This window comes from Hemibagrus wyckioides, linkage group LG12 (genome assembly GCF_019097595.1).
Source record: "Hemibagrus wyckioides isolate EC202008001 linkage group LG12, SWU_Hwy_1.0, whole genome shotgun sequence".
In the NCBI taxonomy this organism is placed as follows: domain Eukaryota; kingdom Metazoa; phylum Chordata; class Actinopteri; order Siluriformes; family Bagridae; genus Hemibagrus; species Hemibagrus wyckioides.
The window spans coordinates 1,955,017-1,975,474 of record NC_080721.1 but is presented as its reverse complement, the minus strand read 5'-3'; the positions used below and the strand labels follow the sequence as shown (position 1 = coordinate 1,975,474).

The 20,458-nt window shown below is 37.3% G+C and overlaps 1 protein-coding gene across 1 annotated transcript; it reads left to right on the top strand.

Annotated features, from left to right (window-relative positions):
* Positions 1-1,618: 1,618 nt before the first annotated feature.
* cacng8a (calcium channel, voltage-dependent, gamma subunit 8a) lies at positions 1,619-12,885 on the top strand. Its single transcript, XM_058404511.1, has 5 exons — positions 1,619-2,001; positions 5,820-6,047; positions 6,840-6,923; positions 7,030-7,170; positions 10,782-12,885. The coding sequence occupies exons 1-5, from the start codon at positions 1,971-1,973 to the stop codon at positions 11,567-11,569; spliced, it is 1,272 nt and encodes a 423-aa protein (XP_058260494.1). The 5' UTR covers positions 1,619-1,970; the 3' UTR covers positions 11,570-12,885.
* Positions 12,886-20,458: the final 7,573 nt, after the last annotated feature.

Here is a 20,458-nt window from a genome sequence, read left to right as displayed (position 1 = left end):
TTTTAGGACCTCAGTGCCATTTATGATATATTTTTATTTTCATGAAGTTACATTCAAATTCCCTGAAAGATGCACATTTGAGCTAACCAGTGACTTAATATCCAGTATATTTTTTCCTTAACCATCTCTTTATTAAGAGCTATATTACTTAGCATATTGTAGATTTTTAAATATAGACTATTTTGAAACACTTTACCCCGAAAAATTAATTTTTTTCTAAGGTACCCATTAATCAAAAGTACTCACCTCCCCAGTAATTATTTATCTTTTTGCTCAACATCAAATTGATGATTAGAAATTTTTTTCCCAGCTCTGTCTGAAGTTTGAAATAAAATGAAGGAAAGTGTTACATGTCCTAGATCCCTGAAGGTGTGCTGTGGTATCTGTCACCAAGATGTTAGCAGCAGATTCTTTAAGTCCTGTAAGTGGAAGCCCCAGCTTGCAACCTACAGGACTTAAAGGACTTAAAAGACTCTTTTGATAGATACTGACCACTGCAAACCGGGAACACCCCACAAGAGCTGCAGTTTTGGAGATGCCCTGATCCAGTGGTCTAGCCATCACAATCTGGCAAACTCGATCAAATCCTTACGCTTGTCCATTTTTCCTGCTTCTAACATCAACTTTGAGGACAAAATGTTGACTTGCAGCCTAATATATCCCACTAACAGGTGCCATGATGAGGAGATCATCAGTCTTATTTACTTCACCGGTCACTGCTCATAATGTTATACCTGATCGGTGTATATTGTTAAACAAAGGGGATAAATATTTTTTTAGTTTTCATTGCTTTTAAACATTTTCTGAGGTAAATATTTGAAATATTTTAGTTTATTATAAATACCTCACCCAGTTTCTCCAATAAGACAGGTGCTGGAGGTTTAAGCTTCAGTAGCAGGGGTCACATTCTCATATTCTACCGCTAGAGGTCACTGTCACTCATCGCTCCTAGTAGTTCCTAATTCTGTCCTTATTTGCATGTACAAAGTTTTGCTCTCTCTCTCTCTCTCTCTCTCTCTCTCGCTCTAAGTACATTTTGTATACAGACTCCCAGGTGACATCTGATATATTTAGAAGACTGAACTCTGCAAACGGTTTCATATTTTTCATAGATTTGAGAGAACGTTATTTGTTGAACGAATCATAATGCTGTTTGCTTATTAAAGGTCATTTGGCCAACAGTTTCCTGTCCTTTGAGGGAAATTCTATCTCAGTGACACACTGCTAACGCTGTGTGACATCAGGTGCTGTCACTCTGAATGCGCTTGTCATAATTCATGAAAACAGAACCGATTCTGAAGATGGTTAAGGTTTTTCAAATGGACAATTTTATGCTTTGCTGAACATGCCCCTCCTCTTCAGCCTCCAATATCAACTCCCCTACACAACACACGTACATGTACACACACACACACACACACACACACACACACACACCATCCTGTTCTGTTCTCGACTTTAGAATGCACTGTTGCCATGGAGACAGTATGGCGCACACTCTCGTTATCCCTTTTCTCTTTTTTTTATACAATCCTCTCTCCTTTGTGAATGTGTAGAGACATAACTGATTCTCTTGTTTCTTTAGCCTTCAAGATATCCAATCCTGACTTTGTTTGAATTTCGGTGGATTCTAAAAAAAAACCCAAAAACAACAATAAGTGTGTTGCATTGTTTGTCTTTGATTGTCTCAATTTAACATTGATTGAATCATTGCAGGGAAATATATTTCGAATTGTTGCCATGATATTCTTCAGAAGAAGACAAAAGAAACAAAACATAGAAAATTTACTCCCACCCACAGGCAAGAAAACAGGGGAGAAAAGAAAGAGAGCAAGAGAGGGAGGGAGAATGCGTGTGAGAGAGAGACAGGAAGAGAGACAGAGGGTAAGAGAGGGAGAACAGTCGATGGATGCTGCTTGGACAGATTGGGCGGTATATTCTTCTGTGATAAGGACTAGAGTGCTGCAGGAATGGATGGCAAGGGAAGACACATTCCTCCAGGTAAACACACATATACATGCAAAAACAGTCACTTTCACCTCTTCTGGATTTAAGCTTTGAGTGTTGCTCAGGCTTTGGGTTGGTAAATATTTTGAACTGAGTGTGTATGAGGTTCTGTGCCAATATATATATATATATATATATATATATCCTCAATTAGTCTGCAAATGTTCTTCTTCTTTAAATATCTGTGTCCAGTTACGCATATATACATTCATTGTCTTTAAATGCCGGTCCTGATATTTATAACAAGCTAGCATTTGAAACAAAGGTTGACCTTTACATGGTCATTTCAGGTGAATTGTGAAATGTTCTTCGATGTGATATGTAAGATGTGAATCCCTTTTAAGGCAGATTAGAGATTCTATCATTGGTAGCATTAATATTACCTGAAATCTCGGTTTCAAGTCAGTTCTAGCATTAGTTGTAGACGTTACACCGATATTAAAATATCGATAACAGCAAAAATCTTTACTTTATCACATTTGCTTGTTCCCCATCAGGATTTTGACAAGTTTATTTTAAATAAGAGCTACATCCGTGTTCTGATGTCCCTCGCTACCAGATCATGCATCATTTCATTTTTTTATTTCTTCTTTAATAACTTTTTACTTTTTAGTATATTTATTTTATAAGCTGAGATTTGTCAGGTATTTTTGATGAGCTCTCCGAACCGAGGGTTTAGCAGACAGAGTGGATGAGTGGAAGCATTCCAGTGCGCTGATTAGTTAAGGTTGTTTGATTACCCAACGTTTTGACGTCATTGCAATCAGCTCGTGAAGCATGCAATTTGAATGCATTGAATACTCAACAGAGAATCGCTTCAAAATTCAAGAAGAGTTCTTGGGGTAGTGTCTGGTATGATGACAAGGATACACAGAAGAAGAAAAACAACAACAACAACAAATAAGCCTGCACTGATATTTACTCTTTAGCTGTGACTGTAGAGCTGCAAATGTACAGAAAGATGATCATTTATTGGTCCCTTGTTCTCAAAAAAAGCATGGGTGAGTGTTAAAGGTATGCAAAATAGATTCACTGAAGGTGCCTCATGTCTACATGGCAGATGATGCTACAGCTTTGGTGCATTTTTTGTTGTTGTTGTTTAAATGCTGTTGCTAACATGACTTAATTAAATGAATGTTTTCAATCTTTATGTGATTTACTCATGTTATAGAATTACATCTACAGTGCTTTTACTACCCAGTAAATTATCATTATATAGCAATATATACTAGATTTCAAAAAGCTATATTGCTTCTCAGATCTGTTTGTTTGTTTGTTTGTTTGTTTGGATTTGGTTTATGAGAGCACAGCCAATTTATGGGGAAAAAAAACATTTATGGCAAATACACAAAGTTCATGCAACTGGTGGTTACTGTATTTGTGCCACAGCTGGAGAAAGGTGTTCGTATTAGAATGGAGGTTTTTGAGGTATTTATGGTGTAATTAACTTTAATAGTAATGCTCTGGTCATGTTCCTGGATGCTGGATTTCTCGAGTATTCCTCAAGAGTTAGTAATGATGTGATGAGTTATCACAGGCTAAAGGTGTCAGGCAATACTTTCTGCATGAGATAAAAACAGTAATGTAAGCTAACACCATGCTGCTCTGAATCCTTTGCTAGTTTTGAAAGCAGAGACTAGCGTATTGACCAAAAGAATCTCCTAAGGCAAAATGACCTTTAACCAGACAAGCCATGATCTTCTTTTAATTCAGTAAATGTGCATAATTTCTATTTTTGTGTGATTTATTTATGTGACCTCTATAGTGATTTTATTATCACCTAGCAACAGATTAGCATTGTTTTTTTTCCTACTAGCATTGTGTGTATTGCCACTCACATCCTGGTTTACACACTTGGAGTTGTGTAAATGTGTAAATCTCTCTATAAATATCTTGAAAGCAATGAAGATGAGAGATTTCCACTGACAGGTTCCTTATTTGTCAGCTTCATCTTCGTCGTCTTGTCTGCCAAGAATAACGCATGTCGGTTTGACCAAACCAAAAAAAACCAGACAATATCATCTTTAATTATAAGAAATGAAGAAAGTAAAGTGGTATATGTGATAATGATAAAAATAGTAGTAATAGTTATAGTCAAATAACGCTGATTATGCACAACAGATCCTCGTAATGACTTTTAGTGTCACTATGTAATGTGTGTATATTTGAACCAAAATGGCGTGAGACTTCATCAGCTCATTAGTACTTCAGCTGAGTAATAGGTGCATTTGCATACAAGAGGCAGTGTCAAGAGCTGCCCCGGAGGTTTGGGCAGACGGGCTATTCAGTGCATGTTTTTGAGGTTGTTTCATATCAACACTAGATAGGTTTTTTTTTTTTTATTTTGGTAGTTGGATTGAAAATTCTCCCTCCTATACCTTATTTATAAATAATGTTTTAATTAAACCTGCCTCTTGGCAGACGCCCTTATCCAGAGCCACTTATAATTTACCTCATACTATACAGCTTAGGGTTAAGGGCCTTGCTCAGGGGCCCAGCAGTGGCATCTTGGTGGACCTGGGATTCAAACTCACAACCTTCCAAGCAATAGTCCAAGCTGTCTAAGCTACTGTAACACAAGAATTTCCATCATAGGATCAATAAAGTCTATCTATCTATCTATCTATCTATCTATCTATCTATCTATCTATCTATCTATCTATCTATCTATCTATCTATCTATCTATCTATCTATCTATCTATCTATCACTAAGCTATCTCCCCGCTGACCAGTTTGATCTCTAATGAATAAAAAACTCAGCTATAAACAGAGTAAACTTCACTACAGTTGAGGCTGGGAAAAGTTTCAGTGTTTTCCTGTTCACTGTTTACTTCCTTCTGCAGCTCTTTAATGGCTCAACTCTGTCTCAGATCTTGGACATCACTAACTGCTCTCTTCTACATATATGAGCTCACTGACGCTTGTGATTGGTTCGTCTCACTCTAACTGATGAGAGAGAAAGTAAAGCCACCCTTTCCCGCTTAGTGATTGAGGCTAATTATCCTCTCTGGGTCTGCTTGTCTGTAGTGTGAACACTTCTCTGCTGTAGCACCATCTTAATAAAACCCAAAATATTACTTTTTACTACTTCTGCTCCTGGTTAAGATGCAAGTTTAATACCTAGTCATGGTGCTGTAGATGTGGTTCCTTAGTGGTGAGGTGTTGGACCACTGATTTAAAGTTGTGAGTTTGAATAAAAAATGACAGAAATGTAAAATGGTAAAGATTTCAGGAAACATCTAAGAGAAGCAATTAATTGAGTTATGTTTTAATTACTGCTTAATATTTTCAATCAGTCCACACTTCCTTCCATGACCATGAATCCAACTATTAACAAATTAAATAAGTTATCTGGAGGTTTCTAACACTATAAGACACAAGAATGGTTTTGACGTTGCTAAATTTTGTGTACATGATAACAAAACATCTAGAGTTTCCACATGCCCTAAATATACACCTTTATTCTGTTAATATTTTGACCAGCATGGATGCACTGATACCTACATAGTCTACATAGTTGAAGGCTCTGGGTTGTTGATCAAAAAGTCAGGGTTCAAGCCATGCTGCCACTGTTGGGCCCCTGAGTAAGGCCCCTAACCATTTCTGCTCTAGCGCAGCTGTATGGCTGACCCTGTGCTCTGACCCCAAGCTCCAAAGCTGGTATATGAGAAGAAAGAATTTCACTGTGCTGTAACGTGTATGTGCCACAAATAAAGGCTTCTTCTTCTTCCTTACAGATCATTTTATGTTTCCTTCCATTGGAATTTTTTTGCATCCAATCAAAATATATTTTCTTGTGTGATCCTGGCAGCAATGGTATGGTGTGAGAGGGGCATACAAGTGCTTCTCACCACTGTGGGGGCCTTTGCTGCATTTGCCCTGATGACGGTGGCCATCGGCACAGACTACTGGCTATACGCACGTGCCTTTATCTGCAACAGCACTGCCAACACCACTCAGGATGACCCTCACAACAAGGACAAGAAAGACCCTGGAGCCCTCACCCACTCTGGCCTCTGGAGGATTTGCTGCCTTGAAGGTACATTATATGCATCTTTGTATCTGTAGAGAAGAGAGAGAGAGAGAGGTGTGTTTTTGAAACTGAAGTATATGCATGTCTGTGTCTTGTGTTCTTCCAGTCTATATCAAAATGAAAGACATTGAACTTATACAACTGTGTTTGTGCTACAAATGGAGAAAGATATTCATATTAGAATGTTTATATCTGAAGGCAGCTATGGTACACTGCAAATCATCCTTTAACTTAAAAAATATATCCTTTTTCCCCAACATATTTTAACGTATTATTACTAATCCTCTGGTCATATCTGTAGATGCTGGTATTTTCTATGATTCCTCAAGGGTTATGATGAGTTATTACAGGTTAAAGGTGTCATGCAATACTTGCTATGTTTTCTGCATAATTCATTTTTTTTGCTCAGGAATAGCCCTCACCCTGCTGCTCTGAATCCTCAGCTATCCTCCAGCTGTATAGTATTGAATCAAAGCAGCCAAAACAATCATCAAGGGGATGTACAGGACGATAGTATCACTATGTTATTAATTCAATTCAATTTAATTCAGTTCAATTTATTTGTATGGCGCTTTTAACGATGGACAATGTCTCAAAGCAGCTTTACAGAAGTATAGAAACAGAAAAAAAAGAATAAAGTTTAAGGTTAAACTGCTACTTACTGTATCCCTGACATTTATCCCTTTTATTATTATTTATCCCTACCCCTATATTAGAGTAGACATATAATATAAAGATGATTAGCTTTAGCTATTGCACAACAGAGAAGATATCCGCTTTATTTTTTTATTTCCTCAGGGTTAAAAAGAGGCGTGTGCTCCCAGATCAACCATTTCCCAGAGGATGCTGATTATGACCAGGATGCTGCAGAATACCTCTTACGTGAGTCGCATGTGATAAAGTCGATAAACTTCGTTGATGTTTCACATCTAAGTTTCATTATATTTTCACTTTTTCCTCTCATTCTGTCCTGTTTTTTTGCCCCCAGGTGTAGTCAGGGCCTCCAGTATATTCCCCATTCTCAGTGCGATACTGTTGCTGCTAGGTGGGGTATGTGTGGCGTCCAGTCGCTTCTACAAGAGCAAGAGACACATTATCTTGGGAGCAGGCATTCTGTTTGTAGTAGCAGGTAGGCAGAAGCAATTGCTTTCAAACTGGGACCACATACAATGTTAGGTTTCTAAATTAAATGTAGAAATGTGAAATGTAATATTTTGGAAACAATGGATCAGATATCTGATTGTAATTTCACACAGTTCGTGTATTTAAGGTAAACTGTTTTCAATGGACAGCACAGCCTGCTGAAAATGTCTTTTAAAGCCCCTAATGCACTTTGCAGAGAAATCCAGTGAAGCACAGCGTCCAGTACACGGTGCTTTAATAGAAAAGAACATTAATGTTCATTGGACAACATACTTTAATGTCATTTTGCTCCATTTGATACTCTGTGATGCTTCATTTCTAATGCAAAAATTGATCACAAGGGTTTCCCAAAGGTCAATATTTTTCAACATCATAATACCTCAGAGTCAGATTTTATTTTATTTTGGAAATGGAAGCAACCAGACAGAATAAAATCTTCCGATAAGAATGTCAGGAATGGATCAGTGTATCGGAGTAGACGCTCTAAGAATGAACTAATTAAGTCTCCTCAGCTCCCTTTGACATGTAATCTTTCAGGAGTACTTAAGAGTCACTGTCAAGAGAGCAATAATGCTGCTGAATTGCCTTGTGATCTTTTGGTAGAAATTGGTCAACTGCAGGAAGTGCTGTACCTCCTTAATTGACACTGTTACACCTCCAGACATAATGTTCTATCAGTGTATGTACAGGGTCTGTTTTGCTGGCAGTTCATGTTCCTTTCTGTTGCAACAATTCTGTACTGCTTGAGTCCTGTGCGCCATTATAAGTAAAGGAAAATTTTAAGTCTGTAAGATAAGATAAGATAAGATAAGATAAGATAAGATAAGATAAGATAAGATAAGATAAGATAAGATAAGATAAGATAAGATAAGATTTTAAGACTTTATCATTCCACAGCAGGGAAATTTGCAAAGTTAAAGTGCAAACTGATAGCAGCTCAAGAAAAGTTATAAGATATTTTTAAAGTTATAATTTTTAAAGTTATTTATAAAGTTATAAGATATTAAAAAGAGACTTAAAGCGACTTCACATAAAGGTTAACCAATTAAATAAGAAAATGACACAGTTTATAAATATATACAATAATGATACTAATAATAATATTTTTTAATCTGTTATTAAAAAAACAAAAATATAGCTATAATAATAATAATAATTATTATTATTATTATTATGATTATTATTATTATAAGAAGAAGACATTTTTATTCTTTATTATAAAAAATATATGATGAAGAAAAAAGAAAAAGACATTTACAGTTTGGCAAGCAACAGCAACTTAAATATATACATGGAAGCAAAAAAATAAATATTTTTAAAACAGTTAAATAAAATGCCTAAAAAAGTGTTCCATGACAAACCAGTAGGCTATACAGTCTTGTTCTAAAGGCCTAAATAATTAAAAAAAAAAAAAAAAAATATATATATATATATATATATATACAGAGAGCTATACTACTACTAAAGATATACAAAAATATACAGAAGATAATAATTATACTACTACTGCTCTTATAGTAAAATATACTATTGTTATAAAAAATATACAAAAAATGTACATAGGGTTATAACAATAATAATAGCATGGTTACAGATCATGGGTCTATGGCTAGATAAAATCATTGATTCTGAGCCTTAACACTTAATATACTTAGTAATGCATATGTATGTTTATGTTTATGTAATAGACAAGCTTTTCCATATCTGCCAAATTATTTTTGAACATCCATAGCAAAGACCTTGTTAAGATATTACTGAAGATGCGTCGCTGCCCTATCATCATGAGATCACACCTTTACATCCTGATGATGACACAGTCAGCTGTGGCCAGGAGCCAAGGGAGCAAAAAATTGCCCATGCGCTCTCTGTGTGGTAGCAGTGGCGTACTCTATCTACTGTCAATCATAATGACACTAGCCCTTCGTGGGTGTCTCTGGGCACACACATGTGGATGAAGGCAGATAGCACTTACCTACAAATGTGTTATGATGCCCTGTGGTGCAGAGGAGCAGCAGTTCAGAAAGATGCGGTTGGCTGATTTCTCAGATATCAGAGGAAGTGTGTGCCTTCATCCTCCACAGCGGAGTGCTGGCTGGTGCACGGGAATTGGCAGGTGACCAAATTGGGGAGCAAAACAGGAAAGAAATAAGACATAGACATGATACACAACTCCTGTGTTTATTTTATTTTATTTGAAAAGTCGAGGATCAGGTACACTTCACCTGGGATGACTCCAGGAACGAGATTTTGTTGTGTTTGGGCTTGTACTCCACAGAACAACAGACCTAACCTGATCCAGTATAAGCCATACAGAGTTTTGAAAATCTCGTGTTTTATGTATTTAGGTTATTTAGGTTTAAAAACTGCTCCATTCATATAGATTTTAATTTTAGAGAACAATTAAAGCTATTCATTTTAGGATAAAGAACACATACAATGAATTTGGGAACGTGTCACTTTCCCACTTTCCTAAAGGTTTGGAAAGAAAATACAAAGTACAGATTCTTTATTTTGAATTATTGGTGAGGATTTTCCATCATGTACAAACATTTCCATTCGAATGGCATTAAGAATTCTCTTGTAAATACAGAGAAGAAAATATAAATTCAGACACTTCATTTCTGGGATTTGGCAGATGCCCTTATCCAGAGCAATATTTTATCTTATTTTTTTATACAACTAAGCAACTGAGGGTTAAGGGCCTTGCTCAGGGGCCCAGCAGGGGCAGCTTGGTGGACCAAGGATTCGAACTCACGCCCTTCTGGTCAGAAATCTAGCTCCTTAAGCACTAAGCTACCACTTCTAGTGCATACAGTGCATCCAGGTAAAATGTACACACATAATGTCTTTTGACTTTAATTTTTTTTTTTTTTAAAAAGAGAATGTCTTATACATTAAATGTAGATATTTATATTACACAAGAATGTATTCTATGTATGATAAGCCTAAAAATTGGAAAGAAAATATTTAAATAGGGGAAAATCAGAAATGAGCAGCATTAGTACTTTGCTAGAACGTTGTTGTCAGCAAGTACAGCTTTGCAATAAATAATTTGCATTCATAAATTATAAATAATTAGCTTCTGGTTTAATTTTTTGCTTGCTCCTCTTGACAAATGGCCATAAGATCCAAGGTAATGCGGATCCCTCTCTCTGATGGGCAGGTTTTGTGGTACCTGGTCCTGTTTGCAGTGAAGCAGCTTCATGTCTCTGTGGATATGGTGTTCTTGGGATCGTACAGGGAATTATTCTTTCTCCAAACATGGCGAATGATTTCTGTATGATTTCTGCTCATCTTCAACCCTTTCAATAAAAGAAGAAAAAAATGTTGAGCAAAAGAACAACTGAGTTTCTTCACAGGAGTGTAAAAGGGATGTTGGAAAGGCTATAACACATCAGATGTACTGATGGAGAGAGATTAGATTTCTCTGTGAAATGAAATGAAATGAAATTGCACACGAGCGTTGATGTAGAACAACATTATAGTAATAATCGAATGTTACATAATTAACAGTGAAATCACACTCTATTAATAATCTTCAACAGGATGTTAATATTCTTTCTTTTAACAGTTTTTTTTTTTTTTTAATATAACCAGGCCTGAGTAACATCATCGGTGTGATCGTGTACATCTCAGCAGCACTGAGTGACATCTCACCAAAGAAGGACGAAGACAAGAAGTGGCACTACTCCTATGGCTGGTCTTTTTACTTCGGTGGCCTGTCATTCATCCTAGCTGAGGTGGTGGGCGTGTTAGCCGTTAACATCTATATCGAGCGCAACAAGGAGCTGCGTTGCCGCTCACGTGCTGACCTCTTCCACAGCACTACGTCAGCTGTGCTACGGCTGCCCTCTTACCGCTTCCGGAGGGGCCGCCGTTCCTCACGCTCCAGTTCACGCTCGACAGCTGAGCCACCACGTTCATGTGACCCTTCACCTCCTGGCCTCGGTGTCAAGAACTTCAGTCCACCGCTGGCCACTGGCCCGCCGCCGTTCTCAGTGGCTACGTTGCCGAATCCTCACACGCATTCGGGAGGAGGCGGAGTCGGGGATATCTCCATGTACACACTGGGCAGGGAAGGCAAGCCACCGATGTACGGAACAGTGGACCGTGCCTCTCTCTACCAGCTTCACAACTACTTCCCGACAAAGGAAGGAGGAGCAGGGACACTCATGACTGGGACGTTGCCATCGCTTTCCAAATCAAACCTGGCTTCATCAGCGAATGCCTCGTCTTCCTCCGGCCCCGGAGTGCAGTCATCCACACTTACAGCTGGGAATACGGCAACTATGGAGAGGGATAGGGGGCTTGGCACGCTTGATCGGCTGGGGAAAGGTGATAGCAGCAACACCAATACTCTCAACAGGAGAACAACCCCTGTGTAATGCCGGACTCAGAAAAAAAAGGGGGTGGGGGATGTGGAAGGGGTGGGAAAGAAAAGAAAATGAAAGAGAGAGCTGTTGCTTGGTCAGCTGGTCGAAAGGCAATAGCTCCAACATCAACATGATGAGCAAGAAGACAGCACTCTGGTGATTTTTAGGGAGGGTTGGGGGGGTTGGGAAGGACTCGAGAGAAAGAGAGAGAGAGAGAGGTATATAGAAAGAGGAAAGATTGGAAGAGGAAACATGATAATCTGAACTGAGACAGGCAAGGAGGGCTAGGAAGAGGAAGCGTGGGAGGAAGAGAGAGAGAGAGAGAGAGAGAGAGAGCTGAGAATCAGAGAAAAGGAGGATGACTCAGAGGACACTGAGAAGAGAGAGATAAGCCAATCATCCTCCTTTTCTCTCTTCATATCTGTTTTCAAACATGGTGACTTTAGTCATAAATAGAGATACATTCGCACTTTTACTGATTCATGTCAAACTACTTGATGTGTGTGATGGTGGTCTTACTTTGGTCTCTTTCGAGTCCAGTGCTTTATCATCAGGTTTATTGCCTGTTACTTATTTAGCATTCCAATATAGTCACTCTTATTATTATAGATGTTAATGTTTGGGTTACTGGAATTCCCTTTGTTATGAAATTGTTTATTTAAGAATTGATTTATTTTATTTTTCATTTCAGTATATGATCTAAACTGTGATTTATTTATTTATTTCCTTGCACATACCGACACAATATTTTATATCATTCCGTGTCAAGGAAGTGCATATTTGTGAGGTTTTGTGACATTATTGGCGTCATCATCATCATCAGTCATCATCATCATTGTATTATTATTATTATTATTATTATTATTATTATTATTATTATGTCACTTTCACAAAGACAATGCGTAGACTTGTGAACTTTCCTTTACTGTAATTGTAGGTGTATTAATAGTTGGATTCCATATGAATATGTTTGTTTAAATTACTAAAACGAGTCTCCTTAATATTTTTGCAGCGGGTTGAGATGTTTGATCAACTGTTTACCAGAAAACTGAGTTTTGGGAAAGGACAAAAGTAAAGACAGAGGGTGAAACTTAAAGACTTTTGTCAGAGGAGCAATACTTATACCTATAAAACCTCACCAGAAAAGACAAAAAATTATCAAACTATATGAATATGTGTGAGCCTTCTTTTCTTTTTCTTTTTTTGACAAATAAAACAAAATATATTCTATTAAATGTATTCATTTGAGGTATATATACAGTTTGATTTTATTGTTACAGGGAAGCTAAATACATCATTATTATTATTATTATTATTATTATTATTATTATTATTATTATTATTATTATTAAAGATCACATCTACAGGTTTTTACCATATACAGGTCATTTTTCTTTTTTACTAAAGATCTTCAGAACTTGCGTCCCTTATAACAGACATCAAGTGTTTGCTTTTTTAATTTTTGTTTTGTTACACATAACACCATAACAATTGAGGACTGTTGTCCATCTGGAAGTCATACAGCAGCGTAGCCCCTCCCACTGGACTCATAGCCCCTCCCACTGTACCTAAAATATCCACACATTGAGACTTGGCAGCACTTCAGTTAAAGAGTTAAAGATAAAACAGCTAAAGAGTCAGGGCTCTTTTTTTTTTTTTTTATAAATCATATTTCAAACAATTCTATTTTATTTTTTTTTTACATTTTACCGAGTTTGTTATCATTCTAAGCAAAAGAATGTGAAAGAAAAAATGATATATTGATATCAGTGATATTCTGACTTTACACAGGATTTATTTTTGTTCATTACAGTGTCCTGAAGTCCATTGTTCCTGCTAGAGTTCTAGGACTAATTCTTATATATTTCAAAGCACAGTCGGTGTAGAAAGATGAATACTGTGTACAATACAATATACAATAATCGGCTAGCGAAGATGAGGACGAAGGTGTAGAGAGCGCACGACTCATATAGTATAAAATCTCACAGAATGACAGAATTCTGTAAAATATCACATTTATTCATGTACTACTGAATATTAATGTACACTAAAGTTGTTCACAAAAATGAACTATATGGGTATATTGTTATGGTTATTGTTATTGTTATGAATTCCAGGAGATGAGGCAGGTTGAGGCGCTACACAGTGAGAAAGGGTCAGGAGGGGAAAATAAATAAGAAATTCCCTTTATTATGTGAAGATGACCTTTATTCTAACTGGACAAAGGTGGTTTCATCGTCTCCGTCTCCTGTGCTCTACATGGACCGACGCTAATCACAGAAATCACTGAGCCGTTAAACACACTGTGGCTTCCTCAAACAGTACAATCCCCGTGAAACAGAAGCATTTATCTGCTTACACATGAGGAGATGTTTCCCAGAGTGTGGCTGTATTAGGATTTCAACATAATCCTTATGAGGTTTAGATTTCTTCAGCTTTGCTTTATATTGTATATACTGTATGTTCTATGAAGAAAATCTCGTGAGAACAGAAACGTCAGACATCTTTACAAGAGCGTGCGAAGAAAATGCTATCTATCAGTCAACATGTTAGAGGAACATGTTCCTGCTTTCAGTATATCAAACTAGACTATTGGGAATCAAAATTCAAAAGAACTTGGAAATATGAGAAGACATATGAGTGGCATATGAGTTCATTATATACCAAGGTAGTCTATCTAGGCCAAGGAGCATTAGCCACAGCTTAATATTAAACTTCCCTACAATGTACAAAATGCTGGAGTTGTACATGTACACGCAGCCACTAACCCACCATACAGTAGTCAGGTCCATGATAAGCTTAGGAGCAAGGATCAAAAGGTTATGCTGACTGTTTGGCTTGACATTTATGCTCAAAATTTTGACTTTCAAATTTTTGGTGCTGGAAACAAAGAGCTGGGATTCCTCTTGGTGTAGTTAGAGATACACCGATCAGGTATAACACTGTGGTTAATGCCAGGTGAAGTGAATCACACTGAGTATCTCCTCATCATGGCACCTGTTAGTGGGTGGGATATATTAGGCAGCAAGTCAACATTTTGTCCTCAAAGTTGATGTTAGAAGCAGGAAAAATGGACAAGCGTAAGGGTTTGACTAAAAGGGCCAAATTGTGATGGCTGGACCACTGGATCAGAGCATCTCCAAAACTGCAGCTCTTGTGGGGTGTTCCCGGTCTGCAGTGGTCAGTATCTATCAAAAGTATCCTTTAAGTCCTGTAAGTACCCTTTAAGAATCTGCTGTTAACATCTTGGTGCCAGATACCACAGCACACCTTCAGGGATCTAGTGGAGGCCATGCCTCGATGGGTCAGGGTTGTTTTGGCAGCAAAAAGGGGGACCAACACAATATTAAGCAGGTGGTCATAATGTTATGCCTGACCGGTTTATAACCAGGTGATTGGACAAGCTGGATGAAGTCTGTACAAGGTAGACATTCTGCTCAGAAAAATGAATGATTACACATGCATTTAGTCAACTATTCTGAACAGTTGTCTTGGGAAACTGAAGATCTGAAGCATGCCAAGTGATTCCACAACAGTTCATACTGTAGAACTACTGCATGGATGTAAAGGAGACTCAGGGAAGCTACTAGCAGTAAGGAAGAGAAGAAGACAGAACTTGTCCTGAAACCCGACTCTCCAAGATGAAGAAGTGTAGAAAGCCAGGGTGAATGATGGCCAAACCAAGATGTCCCGAGTGACATGACCTCGACAGTGCACACGTCTACCGGGACAAATTCAAGATAGATTGCTGCTTCATTCTACAAAATAACCTGCAAGGCAGCCCAAAGACTTCAACAATATACCAATCCAGATCATTAAATTAAATATTTAATAGTCTGGGAAATTATTTCAATAATTAAGAATTAATTTAATCTTTGGTTAAATAATTTTAAAAGATTTTTGGATACTTTTTCTTGTTGAGTATACCAGCATGGTCATGGACCAAGTTTATGATAGTTTAAAAAAAATTAAAGAAAGAAAATTTTATCTTTAATGTGAAATCTTAAATTACAAACAAAGGGTGGAAAAATAAAAATACAATACTCAGACTTTTCTATCAACATGACTTGGCAATTTTCTTCAACTTTATTCAAAATTATTCCCGAGCTATGAAACTGAGCTGAGATTTCCTGCACACCAAGTGACAATGCTTGCAGGCTTGAAGATACAGAAACATTTCGCTTTCTAGCGCGATGACGACCCAAAAATGTGTTGTTCTTGTAGTTTATTGGCAGAAATATCAAATTTGGGTCAAAACTCTTGACTCAAATTCAAATAGCCACCAAAAAACACCCTATATGGCTTAGCATAGGGTCTCCTAGAATCTTCTCGAGCTACAGGGTGACCTTCATGCTATACAAAGTAATAACTAATAAACTTCAGTATGTGTTTTATGCTTAGAAACGTCAGTATGGCACCATGTGATCTCTCATGAAATGTGTAAGTGAGCTACTGCATAGCTTTAAGAGCATTAGTGTCCTGACCAGATGCTTCCTCAGATTACCTCTAAACACACACACACACACACACACACACACCCCAACATATGTGGTGTGAGTGCTCTTTAATGAGCTTTCACGAGCGGTATTGTCTGCATGAATCTTTAGACAAGAAATTCTAAAAACGTACACAATGTGTAACCACTCAGATCAACTACCTGAAGTATCTAAAGTAATAAATTGCTATATATACATGATGGATAGAAGATCAAGTGTCGCTCTGGCTTTGGGAGAGGGTTGTGTTTTTAGTTAGTGGCTATAAATGTGTCCAAATGTTTGAGGAGTAGAGCATGGGGACAGTTTATATCATATCGTATCATCAGTGGCATGTCTGGACCTTCTCTAAAGCTCAGGGGAAATATTATTTATATATGCTGATAACTTTATTTAAGTTTAATTTAAAAAATTGATCATTTTGTATAGGATTGGAAAAGAAGGCATTTTAAGGCATAAAAGACAAGATAGTACTACTTTTCAGAAACAGCTTGGCTGCTGCAATTGCACTTAAGAGGTTTGTGTTGCATAAATCTATTGGATTGAAATTGGCTATGCTCTATATTTAGAGAGGGAGTGTGAGGTAGGGGAGGATAGGAGATGAGTGAGAAAGCAAAGACCAAAATCTGGAAGGAGGTCAAGAAGGAAAATTAAATGCATTTGAATGTGTGTGGAGGAAAATGAAACAATTAAAATACAACACAAGAGGTCATGGCTTTGGGGTATTTTCTCAAATCTGAGCCATGTGAGAATACACTGTCTGGATTAAAAAAAAACATCTACTAAACTACTGGTGTATAAACAGGAGGTTGTGTTTTAGGACAAGGATCTTAGCTGAGCCTCAGGTTTTTACTTTCTTTGCTGGTGCACGTGAAGCTCACTGGTCAAACAATGACCATTTTCATTAACATGAAAAAGCACAATAAGTTAGATATTAAAGAAATAGTAGTGTCTGTTTATTGACTGTGTAACAAATATCTAGTCAACCAGTGCCTAATCATTCAGACTACTAATGTAAATATGCATTTATTTACAGCCTGTATGAACAATAGCCTAAAGTATATCATTAAATCAGTACAGATTGAAGATCAAGATCAGAATGCTCGATATTTGCATTATGATTACACGTCTATAGAAAAATACACAAATATGATCAAACTTTAACATGTAACTACAGAGTCAAAGGGCTGAAATAATTTAGATGAACCAAAACTGACACCTAACTGAGCAAAACATTTAATATTACTACAGGACAGTTTCTCCAATCTCCTTCTGCTTTAACAATAAACTCTTTACTGTCTTATTCCAGACCTGCAGTGTAAAAACTGATCATGTTAAATTGTTAGGCTAGATTTAATGTCAATATTTTTCCACTCAGGTTCTATTTTAGTATATTTTGTTGCCTGGTACTTGAGAAGTTGAGAGGATATTTTTAGGAGATGATTGCAGATTGCTAGAGTATCTGGAAAAGACACCCTGTACACTCTGTGATTTTTACTCATGCTGGGATATGTATAACAGTGTTATATTCTATATAAATCTTATTATTATTATTATTATTAATAATAATAATAATAATAATTATTATTATTATTATTATTATTATTTTATTTTATTTTATTTTATTTTATTTTATTTTATTTTATTTTATTTTATTTTATTTTATTTTATTTTATTTTGTTTAAACAAACAGGTTGTGTTTGAAAGGAAAAGTAATGAAGAAACTAAAACCAGTGATGGTCAGATGTCAACATAGCTTAGGCCATATAGTGTATCTCTCATTACAGATATCAACTATGTTGATCAAGGAGATCATTTCCTAGAGGTTCTTCTAGGTTCTGAGCGGTCATCCAAAATGCCAGGATAGCGATGGTTGTAGTGACTCTCCTTACAAGTCCAACGTTTTTGTAAAACCCAGAAATGCTTCCACTTCAATACAATATTTTGGATATAAATAAATGTTATTTTACATACTGTATAACATGTATAGATTCTGACATTTAGTAGATGAATAATATATCAGAAAAGAACTATGACTAAAGACGCGAGACTTGACTTGCAAAAAGTAACTTGTGAAGATCTCTGCTGCGTATTAAATAAGTCTGAATGCATTACAAGTAAGAGCTCCGTTTGCATGCTGGCAGACGTGTAATTTGCTGGTTAACACCTGCGTGTTGCTATTTTGGTTGGGTGCAAACCATTTTTTTGTGTTGCTATTTTCCTTGTCATGAATTATTGTGCTGTGGGTGGCTTCAAAAATGTCCTCGCAAAAACCACTACTGGGGATTTTGTCAAGGAGCTGAACAACATAGCAGTGTTGGAAATCTCTGGTGTTTCGTAGTCCATCTCTTTACCTGAAAATAGTACCATGGTAAGAAACCTTTGCTGGGTCAAGGGATGTGTCAAGCGATGTGTTAGCTTAGATGTTGAACCACTGATCTGAAGGTTGTGAGTTCAAATCCCAGGTCCACCAAGCTGCCAATGCTGGACCCCTGAGCAAGCCCCTTAACCCTCAGTTGTATAAAAAGATATGAAATGTAAGTCACTCTGGATAAAGTTGTCTGCCAAATGCCTGTAATGTAAATGTCAAGTCTCCAGAGGAGGATGAAATCCAGCTATAGATGAAGTTTGAGTTTGAGAAGTTAACACACTGCTTCAGTGCCTTTATGTTGGCAAACTGGGATGGTGATCCCAGTATTTTTTATTTGTTTGCTTGTTTTTCCTAAGGTCCAGTGGGTAGGTTTAAATTATAGCTAACCCAGGAAGCTCAGGGTGCAAGGAAATGTCTTTTCCATGGTTCTGGAGTGAAGACTCAATCTCATAGATGAATCTAGCATTCAGGAGTTTTTGACCAGGATATAGAATAATGCACCAATACTCAATACTTTTGCACAAGGATTCAAAAATCACCGAGACGCACAAAACTTTATATTTTACCTGGAGTTTAAATGGGTTTCAGCCGTACAGTTTTTAATCTCCATATAAAATACCATAAAAAGTGCAGCAGCCATCCTGTTGCATAGTTTCATTGTTTTTTTTGTTTTTTTTTTTTTGCTTGTATAAAACAAAAGTTGCATCTAATCCAACCAGAAAGAATTATTACATCTGATGATTCATGAGCACTGTGTACTGTAGATAAAACCATCCACTTATTTTATCATGACAACTGGCCAGCTGGTATATAATTACAAACAGAATGGTTGCTAAGGAGTTTATAGTAGGTTGCTATGGTAACCTAGGTGGTTTCATGGATTTTGTTAGATTGTGAAGTTAGCAACTTGGTTGCTAGATCACTGCTCTGGTATCCAAGGTGGTTACTAAGACGGTGTCAGTTGATGGATATGGTGTCAGGTGATTGCTCGGGTGTTTCTAACTGGTTGCTATGTTGTTCCATGCAGATGCTACGGTGTTGCTATGCTAATCCAAGTGACTTCATCTATTTAGGGTGTCAAGTTCTTAGATGTCATGCAAAAGACCATTCGGCCCAAATCAGAGCGGCACAATAAACTTACAAGCGGGAAAACAGCGACAGAGCGTGAGTGTGAAAAGGAAAGATTGGCTTCCATTCAACCGAACAACAAGCCAGTGTTCAGAAGCAAATTACACTTATGTGGGCACAGAAATAGAGCTGTTATGTGATTACACTTAGCACACATAAAAATACAAAGTGAGAATTTGGAAACAAACTGAAAAATAGAGATCACATACCACACAATGTAGCAGTTTATAAAAAATTAGCTTAATGCAAATTAAGCAGCAGCCTGCTGTTAGTGTTATTCTGTAAAAAACTGCAATTAGTTTTCTCTCTTAAATAATAAGATTCCTAATATTGTGTTGGTCCCCCTTTTGCTGCCAAAACAGCCCTGACCCATCGAGGCATGGCCACCTTCTTCCATTGCTCCGTGGTCCAGTTCTGATGCTCATGTGCCCATTGTTGGCACTTTTGCTGGTGCACTGGGGTCAGCCTGGGCACCCTGAATGGTCTGTGGCTATGCAGCCCCATATGCAACAAACTGCGATCCACTGTGTATTCTGACCCCTTTCTATCAGAACCAGCATTAACTTCAGCAGTTTGACAACAGTAGCTCGTCTGTTAGATCGGATCACACGGGCCAGCCTTCTCTCCCCACGTGCATCAATGAGCCTTGACCGCCCATGACCCTGTCACCGGTTCACCACTGTTCCTTCCTTGGACCACTTTTGATAGATACTGACCACTGCAGACTGGGAACACCCCACAAGAGCTGCAGTTTTGGAGATCAACCAACCTTACATCCAACCTTAATGTATTTACTAAAACCCAATCCTTTTATATGTTCGTCTCGCTCTGCAGCAGATCCCCACATGATGTGTCATGATGTCACAAATAAGAGTCTTTAGTGCGGGAAAATGATCGTTTTAACTCTTC